This window comes from Labrus mixtus, chromosome 5, assembly GCF_963584025.1.
Source record: "Labrus mixtus chromosome 5, fLabMix1.1, whole genome shotgun sequence".
Lineage (NCBI taxonomy): Eukaryota > Metazoa > Chordata > Actinopteri > Labriformes > Labridae > Labrus > Labrus mixtus.
The window spans coordinates 30,754,674-30,764,673 of NC_083616.1; the positions used below are offsets into that span (position 1 = coordinate 30,754,674).

At 45.0% G+C, this 10,000-nt stretch overlaps 1 protein-coding gene across 1 annotated transcript in view; it reads left to right on the plus strand.

Annotated features, from left to right (window-relative positions):
- Nucleotides 1–10,000, plus strand: part of inpp5jb (inositol polyphosphate-5-phosphatase Jb) — a 24,562-nt gene that overhangs the window by 6,184 nt on the left and 8,378 nt on the right. Inside the window, exons 2-4 of the mRNA XM_061039271.1 lie at nt 1,725–2,212; nt 5,111–5,218; nt 5,461–5,569. Of these exons, the coding sequence (XP_060895254.1) occupies nt 1,737–2,212; nt 5,111–5,218; nt 5,461–5,569 (693 nt within the window). The 5' untranslated portion in view covers nt 1,725–1,736. The remainder of the gene's footprint in view (nt 1–1,724; nt 2,213–5,110; nt 5,219–5,460; nt 5,570–10,000) is intronic.

The following is a 10,000-nucleotide window of genomic DNA, read 5'->3' on the forward strand; positions in this document are numbered from 1 at the left end:
TCAGGATCAAGTGGACACTTGCAGAGCTGCAGTTTTTTTCTTCTATTTTTCAACACTGGTGTTCGCTGTTCCTTTTGCCAGAATGATTCCTTGCACCTTTATTTGTATTTGAGGTGGCACAGTGTTGTCCTTGGTCACGTTGGTTTTCACCAGCTTGTTGCTTATTTTCCACTTTTTCATCACCTTTTTTGAAGCAGTTTCTTTGATGTAAAATGCTTCTTGTTTTTTGCTTTAAAATCTGAAATTGAAACATCATATTTGATATTCTGCAAAACATCAGCGGCATGCATCGGCTTAAATTCCTCCTTTATGTGTCCGCCCTCGTGCTCCTCTCTCTGCAGCTCCCCTCGCTCTCTGCTTGTTTGTTTGTTTCCGTGCTGTTGACTCTTGCTGTTGTGGACCGTGCAGCCGTTCCTCGCGTTAGTGTGTTTGGCAGGTTGAGCTGATGTGAACTGACTGAACATCTCGCTGGTTACTGGAGGACTGGCAGGCGGCTCGGACACAAACTACAACTGTGTCCATGTTTTCTACCTGTGCACGCACATAGGACTTTCACAATACCATCAATTTAAACTTCAATACACTGCTCTTAAAACTTAAACTATATGGATACCTCATTAGTTACCATGGCAACAAAACCCAGATGTTGCCGACGTATATGTGCAATACAGCCGGAGAGAGTCAGCCTGCCTGCTCTCTGTCTGTTTGTAAGAGACGATTGGAAACACAGGGCGCTGATGGCCTAGCGGCGAAGTCATGCGCCCTGTGTACAGAGGCTGTAGTCCTGGTTCAAGTCCGGCCTTGGCTTGGCGTCTCTCCACCCAACACTTCCTGTTTCATCTGTCTGCTGTACTGCTGATCATGACAGTAACACAGATTGTATCAAAAAGCTCAAGTATCAAACATTTTGACGCCCTAACATCCAAACCCCCCCCCCCGCTTCAGAAGCTCCAGGAGGTTCTGACAGGATCCATCTCTCCATGTCTCTGCCTGCTTTCTTATCTGTTGTGTTATGTATCCGGTACATAAACTAGAAACATTCTGTCGGGTGGAGTGTGATGTGTGCAGCTGCGTTCATCTGTTTTCAAGGCAGGTAATTGAACAGGCACGCCGGTGGGAGTCAGACTGACTCACTCAGTGGTCCTGCTGGGTCCGTCGGGTCTCATGACTCACCAGCTGAACTGACTGACTGTCTTTGTAAAGACGGCTGTGTTTTATTCTCTTCATTGTTTAAGTCCTGGATACGCGCCATGTTTGTTTTTGAATGTATTTTCATCATCGATTATTTTTTTAAGAGCTCTAGTCCTGATCTGTAAGTGAAATAAGGTTGTTACTCTGATGCATTTTGATAAATCATGTTTGAAAAAATCTAAAAAATCTGTTATTTTTAATGATCGATGGTATCAAAAAGGACAGAAGTACGGTCCACGGTCAAATTTAGTTCAGAACGTAACCAATGAATCTGTCAAATTTAGACAATGTGTGGAAGTTTTACTGCAATTTTTATTCATTAAAAACAAGAAATGTCTCAGTATTGGTTGCCAAGGACTTCTTCTTCTGTTGCCATGTATTAGAAACACGTATCGATCAGCTAAAAGGCAGCGTTGTCTTCAGATTTAGTCGCACAGGATGCTCTGGATGAGTTCAATTCTTAGAATGCAAACCTAAATGATCTTATTTCTCGTGGGAAAATGCCTGTTGTTGTTTTTATTTTCTTGTCACAGAGTCCTTAAGAAATGGACCAAGACAATCTGAAAGAAGAAAAGCAAGAAGACAACCCAAACGGAGCAGCAGAGGCTCCAGCTCCAGCATCAGATACAGCAGCTCCAGCCTCTGGTCCCGCCCCCTCCAGCCAGCCTGCAGCTTCCAGCAGGCCTCGGAGGCCGCAGAGAAGCGCCCGAGTCGAGGGCTCCGTCGACGTCTCCGAACCCAAACTTGAGCCTCAAACTGATCCAGCACCTGCGTCCAACGAGGAGGAGCAGTGCACTCCTGATGGCTCTGTGCCGAGCCGTCCTAAACCCTCTCGCCCCGCTGCAGCAGGGCGCACGGGGCCCGGCAACAAGGTCGGTCCTAAGGGGGCGGGCCACCACCCGGTTAGGGCGGCCTCAGTCCCACACTCCGCCGTGCTCCCTCACCTGAACCCTCACGCACAGAGAGCCTTCTCTGTAGCCGGTACAGCCGACACTCAGGCCCAGACTGTGGAAGACTTCAGGCAAGTTTCCTCCTGTGTGTGTGTGTGTGTGTGTGTGTGTGTGTGTGTGTGTGTGTGTGTGTGTGTGTGTGTGTGTGTGTGTGTGTGTGTGTGTGTGTGTGTGTGTGTGTGTGTGTGTGTGTGTGTGTGTGTGTGTGTGTGTGTGTGTGTGTGTGTGTGTGTGTGTCTGTGTCTGTGTCTGTGTCTGTGTGTGTGTGTGTGTGTGTGTGTGTGTGTGTGTGTGTGTGTTTCAGTGGTCATGTCTCAGCATGTCTGCACATTACCTCTTAATCTCAGCTGAGAAACACAAACACTGCAGAGAATGTTTTATTTGTTTATTTGACATTCACATTGAAGACCTCACAGACACTTTTTAACATCTTTTCTCTCGTAGTCCTGCATAGAACACGTCGGTGTATTGTTTAGTGAATAGAAAGACTAAATTAAAGTCAACTAGTGACCAGGGGAGGTGTGCAGCACGACTCACTGCCTGAGTCTGTAGCCTACATCACAACTGAACTACCGTACTGTAGCTAGAAGGAGGAAAAACTCCACAAAGCGGAAACAGACCGGACTTAAAGAGCTCCTCAGCTGCACAGAAACTGCAGGAGGAGGAAGACATTTTAGACTATTGTTTCTCTCTGGGAGACCCCAAAAAACAGACTGCGTCTCATAACACAGCGATTTATATTCCAGACTTTACAGAATCAGAATCAGAATCAGAATCAGAATCGGGGTTTATTGCCAAGTACATTTACACATACAAGGAATTTGACTTGGTGTATTTGTGCTAAACAATTAACAAGGAAATAAAGCAGAACTAGCAACAACTTAAATAATACAGAATAAGAAGATATTACAATATATAAAATAGAATTTAAAAATATAAAGTATAAAAAATTAAAAATAAATAAAAAGACCAAACTGGTCTTCTCCCGGATGCTTTTTTTTTTTTTAAACGTGCTGCTGGTGTCAAACTAAAAATGGACACAAGACAACAACAAAGTCAGTTTAAACATCTGAGATGTCGTCTTTGTGCAGTCATTAATAAGATGTGATGTTTCAGTGTTGTGGAAATCATCCCGTTCTGTTCAATTTGACATTTTAACGCCGTCTGAACTTTATCAGAGACAGGGTTGAACATCTCGTTTGAGTAGCTTCTCTCTTCCAACATTAAAGCTTTATGTCTGGAAACTAGGGACTCCGACATGTCCAGACCTGTGAAGCATTATGACACATTTTTCACCTTCCTGTGAAAGGTTTGAGTCTTCCTCTCCCACTGGATGTTCCCTCGTCTGTGTGGGCGTGTCTCAAAGCTTTCCCACATTCAGTACGCGGTCACACACTGAACAATACATCCTGATCTGTGATTTGATTTGACAGCACAGAGAGGTAGAAATGTGTTAAATGTAAAAAAGAAAGAAAAAGCCCATGTAGAGTTTTTGCTTGAACTTTATTTGTGGTGTCATCCGACAGAAAAACACAACTTCAGCTGAATAAAAAAAAAGAAAGTTTAAGTCTGAATTAAATCAAAGAAATGAAGAAAACGCACAACTTAAAGAACATACTGTTCATGCGTCGTTGGTTTTCACGTGCAGTGGCTCTGCAGTCTGTTTGAAGTGTAAGTTTAGTGATAACGTTCCCAGCGTAGTGAGCGCGCTGCTTTTTATAGAACATTCTTGGCATTGTCTCGGGAGTTCAACTTTGAAGCGCCCTGGAACAACTGTGACATCTGCAGCCTGATGGCCCCGAAGTGTCCGACATGCTGTGCTTCTTTCTCCAGAGAACAGCCGTGTCTTATACCTTACTCATACTGTAGCTCTGTTAATATGAGTTACATTAACCAGAGAGGCTTTGAAGATATACAGTGATACAGTTATCGAATCAATGGTGCCAAATATCGATATCTAAAAAATGAGACGCTTCCCTGCATGTTTGACTCATCGTGTCACCGCCTCATGAGTCCTCATGGTGGCGCTGATGACATGAATGAAGGTAAAGAAGTTGACAGCGAGATAGAAGAAGACGGGTTAAGAGATGACGCATGATAAGAGAGGTGAAACTTACAGAAATCTGCACCTTTAAGAAAAAGCTAAAGACCCAGCTCTTTCATGAATACCTACTAACTTAATGATGATGGTCTCCATATTATTGATGATGATGATGGTAATGACGATGGTTTTTGTTTGATAACGACGACTTATAAGATGGTTTCAATACTGATTAGAGCTCTCAAGAACTGCCCTCAATGTTGTGCTTTGCCTCTGGTCACTTCCTGTCAGCACCTGTTTGTCCAATCAGACTCAAAGCTGATCGTTTGCTCTTACTGACATTGTTCTCTTTTTTCTAGATCCTTGCTTGTGTTGTTCTTACTCTCTGATGTACGTCGCTTTGGATAAAAGAGTCTGCTAAGTGAATTGTAGAATATAGTGGATGTTGTAAATTATATATATTGGCTTTTTCTTTTTGAATATGACTCTCAAAAGAGATTTCTCCTGCCAATTTGACTCACTGCCTCACTGCTTCTAGCCGCCTCATGGTGGTGCTTATGACCCTAAATGAGGGTAACATAGACGGAGGTTAAGTGGCCAATAGAAGAAGTAGACAGCGGGTTAGAGGTAGGAAAAGACGGACAGTTGTTGTCTCATATATTGAGGTGTATCATTATATGATTGTCTTGCAGTTTATCATTTATCACAGAATGTCTGTGTTTTGATTGGTCGTTACTGTGGGCCACATATTGTGTCGTATCGTTATTAACCCTTCAGCTCCCACTCCTGATCGAGACCTCACTTACTGCAGTAAGAACTAAAGAAAATGATTCATCGGGTTCTGCTGTCTCACTGGGAGTCCGCAGGTTATGACACTGAGGTGTTTAGATGACTTATTACATAACACACTTCTTTTCCCCCCCGACAGGGTGCACATCATCACATGGAACGTGGGATCAGCCCAGCCACCTGATGACATCACTTCCTTGCTGGGGCTGAATGTCAGCGATGGAAACACGGACATGTACATCATTGGGTGAGTGTTGCAGTGGACGTCCACTTCACATAATGATTTTTGTTCTCTTGTCCCAAATCGACACCGCAGACGATCCCTCTAATGAGGCTCAGATCTGAAACACGACGTCTCTCCTCGTGGCTACAATTTCCCCAAGCTGTTACGTCATTAAAGCTCGGGCTAATCACCTCCTCTCACGTCTCTGTGTGTGTCTGACCCCTGCGTGTGTTGTTCTTCTTGTTGTGTGTCATTTTTTCTTCAAGGCTGCAGGAGGTGAACTCTATGATTAACAAAAGGCTGAAAGATGTCCTCTTCACAGACCAGTGGAGCGAGGTCTGCATGGAGAGACTCAGCCCCTTTGGTTATGTGCTGGTTAGTAATCTTTTCATTATCAACACATATGCACACTCTCTCATAGTGAAACACTCGCTGATGAGATCTGTGCTTCCTGCTGCTGTTTTTGCGTTTCATTTTGCTCCGTGAGCTACGGATCGACTGATCACTTCTACCAGCCGTGTGATGTCAGCGTATCTGTCCTCTCTTTTCTGCAAAGCCCATAAGTCAAGCTCTCACTGCACCTCAGTCCTCTTGGTCTCCGTCTGTGTGCATGTAAGTCTGCAAACGTTCCCCCTGGTCTCTCATTTTTTATTTGAATGCCTTCACATATCCAGCATGGAAAGATATAGCAGCTATGCACGTTTGACTCACTGCTGAAACACAAAGTGGACTTCTTTTTTAAAGGAGGAGTTCACACATCCAACTGTCTCATGAAGTACGCGTGTTGGAATTAACAAAAAGTCACATTGAAAATAAAAAATTCCTGAACACTACTCTTGCTCTGCAACACTCATTGTTAGTTCACTGTATGCTCGTGGTGCTGTTTGCTTTTGAAGGTCATAAAGAGGTATCAGTGTTCATTTCAGTGTGATTCATGTCCACCCTAAAGCTCCTCACATTACCTTTAAAGGAGCTCTATGTAACTCTGACACCTAGTGTTTAAAATGGGTACTGCAGTCCAGATTAAAAACATCATAGAGAGCTGTCCCCCCCCCCCTCCTCTCTAGAGTCCATGCTCACACAGGTCACCATGTGGTGGACTCTGAAGCTTCAGTGTTTATCCAGCTCTGCATGGGTCTGTAAACCTTTCTGTGTTCTAACCTCTCTCCATTTTTCAAAAGCATCTCCAATATTGATCCTAGTTTGAGCACGTTTCTGCTCGTGGAGCTTATTAGAAACATGCAGAGGCTTTTTAGGTCGGGTACAATCACTTCTATCTGAACCACTTCTCTTGACCCGCTTCCATCGCTGCAACACCTGTTGACCTGATAACTGCTCTCATATCTGACAAACCGAGGGGCGTCCAAAACGGCTGTGTGGGGGGTCACCTTAAAACCGCCTAACTTCTCTGGTCCAAACAAATCCAGAGCATTCAGGAGCAGAATCTAAAGTTAGAAGGAGGACATACTGACTGCTGCATTGTTGTCATAGCAACCAGCACTTCAACATGTTTCCTTAATGTCTGATCAGATAGTAAGATACCTTTATCATTTCAGTCACTAGATATCTGACATATTGCTCCTTTAAGAATCCACAGGAAAGCTTAAAAACGAATCATACCAGGCCTCTTGTTTCAAACGCATACAGTAGCTGTGTTTGGTGTTCGTCTGACTGCGTCTGAAACGCTCGGCTCTGTAGTCATGGTGAGCCACAGAGTGTGAATCAGCTGCTGAGCTAAAAGAGATAGACTAATGTCTCCCAGGATGCTATTTTATTTTTGGATCATGTTGCTGTCAGTGTTGAAGTGGCTCTGACAGTGAGACTGACACTGTCCTGCAGCCATCTCGTGGTCTCGCTGGCTTTCAAAGCTTGTTATAATCGTCTCCATGTGACTTTTTTGGTGTACTTCATGTGTGCAGGTTGAGAGAGGGTCTGCTAGTGTTTGTCCTCTCGTGTAGGAATCTCTCTAGTCCTTAACACAGCAGGACGAACGTGAACCAAAAACCCCACATCAGCCCCGAGATAGTCCGCTCACTGAGAGGTTCAAACTGCTGCGAGGACAAGAGCGCTAACTCCTATCAGCCCTCCTCTGCAGAAACACAGAGTCGACAAGACGCTTTTTCTGGCTATTCAACACACAATTGCAGAACGTCAACATTATTTCTGTGTGTGTAAGCGTCAATGTACATGCTCAAATTAGCAAAGACAATGTTTTCCACTTTGTCTCTGATTGCAATGTGGCACAATGTATTGAATGTGCTGCAGCACGACTTCTTGCCTGATATATTGGATTGACCTTTTGTTAAATTTTGATGACTGGACATTTGATTCATTGAACCACTAACGAGCTAAACAAACAGCAATTAATTAAACGATTAGAGAGACTTATTACCGACCTCTCACAGCTGATATTTATTTTGTTAAACGTGTGATTGATTGGTTTCTGATTGGTCTCTAAAGGAGTGATACATCGACTGTGAAAATCAGGGCTAATACGAATAGCTGATTCTCAAACCTTTGTGTTTTTTCATCACCTTTTTTAAAAATTCTTTGCGTCCCATGCTTGGAGGCTATAGTCCTCCAGTGAGTGGCCCGGGTTCGAGTCCAACCTTCTCTCTCCCTGCTCTCCGCTCTATCGGCTGTCCTTAACCTTCTCGTTAGCACATTAACCAATAAATCAACTTTCCTCTTTTTTTAAGTTTAAAAACAAACTGAGAGGAAATATGTCACTTATTATTTTACACTTAACTTCCTCCCAAGTCCAACACTGCCCGATAACATCACACTCACAGCTCATTGTGCATACAAGGTCAAACATACACAGCCATGCACACACTCTCTCTCTCTCTCTCTCTCTCTCTCTCTCTCGCTCTGTGTCTTCCACATGCACACACACTCTCTCTCTTTTCTCTCTCTCTCTCTTGCTCTGTGTCTTCCACACGCACACACACTCTCTCTCTTTTCTCTCTCTCTCTCTCTCTCGCTCTGTGTCTTCCACACGCACACACACTCTCTCTCTTTTCTCTCTCTCTCTCTCTCGCTCTGTGTCTTCCACATGCACACACACTCTCTCTCTTTTCTCTCTCTCTCTCTCTCGCTCTGTGTCTTCCACATGCACACACACTCTCTCTCTTTTCTCTCTCTCTCTCTCTCGCTCTGTGTCTTCCACACGCACACACACTCTCTCTCTCTCTCTCGCTCTGTGTCTTCCACATGCACACACACTCTCTCTCTTTTCTCTCTCTCTCTCTCTCGCTCTGTGTCTTCCACATGCACACACACTCTCTCTCTTTTCTCTCTCTCTCTCTCTCGCTCTGTGTCTTCCACACGCACACACACTCTCTCTCTTTTCTCTCTCTCTCTCTCTCGCTCTGTGTCTTCCACACGCACACACACTCTCTCTCTTTTCTCTCTCTCTCTCTCTCGCTCTGTGTCTTCCACACGCACACACACTCTCTCTCTTTTCGCTCTCTCTCTCTCTCTCTGTGTCTTCCACACACACACACACTCTCTCTCTCTCTCTCTCTCTCTCGCTCTGTGTCTTCCACATGCACACACACTCTCTCTCTTTTCTCTCTCTCTCTCTCTCGCTCTGTGTCTTCCACATGCACACACACTCTCTCTTTTCTCTCTCTCTCGCTCTGTGTCTTCCACACGCACACACACTCTCTCTCTTTTCTCTCTCTCTCTCTCGCTCTGTGTCTTCCACACGCACACACACTCTCTCTCTTTTCTCTCTCTCTCTCTCGCTCTGTGTCTTCCACACGCACACACACTCTCTCTCTTTTCTCTCTCTCTCTCTCGCTCTGTGTCTTCCACACGCACACACACTTGTCTCTGGGCTTAAATGTCTTTTTTGTTCCCAGCCAAAATGTAGCATGACAGCCTTCAGGAGTGCTGATGTTGATAAGAAATGTTTTTCAACCACGGTGCACAAACCCATAGGTAGACCCTCACACACACACAGATACACACACACACACACACACACACACACACATACGCATTGTCCGTGTTCACACACATAACACAAATGAAGTCGGCTCTCTTTACGGTTCAGTTGAATCCATTACGCAACAAAGTTGTTCAGATAGCCGGTTCGTATACAAGCGAGGGGGGGTCTTGTGTCACGTGGAGATTTGTGCCTCCGTTTCTGCCCGCCGGGCGTTTCAGGCGGAGTGTGATCATGCTGCGTCGGCCTGCAGTTGGGGGGTTGGGATGTGCGGACCACTGGAGAAAGAGAGAGAGAGAGAGAGAGGGAGGGGTTTGACATAGTATGTAAATTGCTCATCTTGTTCCACTTGACAGATGCACGTGTCGCTCCTCTTGTACAGTTAAAAATGTGTGTGCACTTTTTCTTTACTGCAGATGTAATAATGTCAGAATTTGCATGTCATTATGTGGCTCAACAAGAAACAGGAGGTGCAGGAGACGACGGTGGAGGGTCTGCAGAAAGCAGAGGTCTGATTCTCGAGTGTGTTGGTCATGTTTCCTCGACAAAGTGGTTTGTTGCCACAGCGAGCGGCGGCCTCCTTAATGTGCAGCGCTTCATGTGGAGGAGCGGGAGAGCTGGGCCACAGGCTCCTGCAGGGCGAAATGGAAATGCAAGAGGATGGAGAGAGAAGGGGGGGAGAGAGAGAGAGAGAGAGAGAGAGAGAGAGAGAGAGAGAAATAGAGAGAGAGACAGAGAGAGGAGAGAGAGAGAGACAGAGAGAGAGAGAGAGAGAGAGAGAGAGAGAGAGAGAGAGAGAGAGAGAAAGAGAGAGAGACAGACAGAGAGAGAAATAGAGAGAAAGAGAGAGAGAG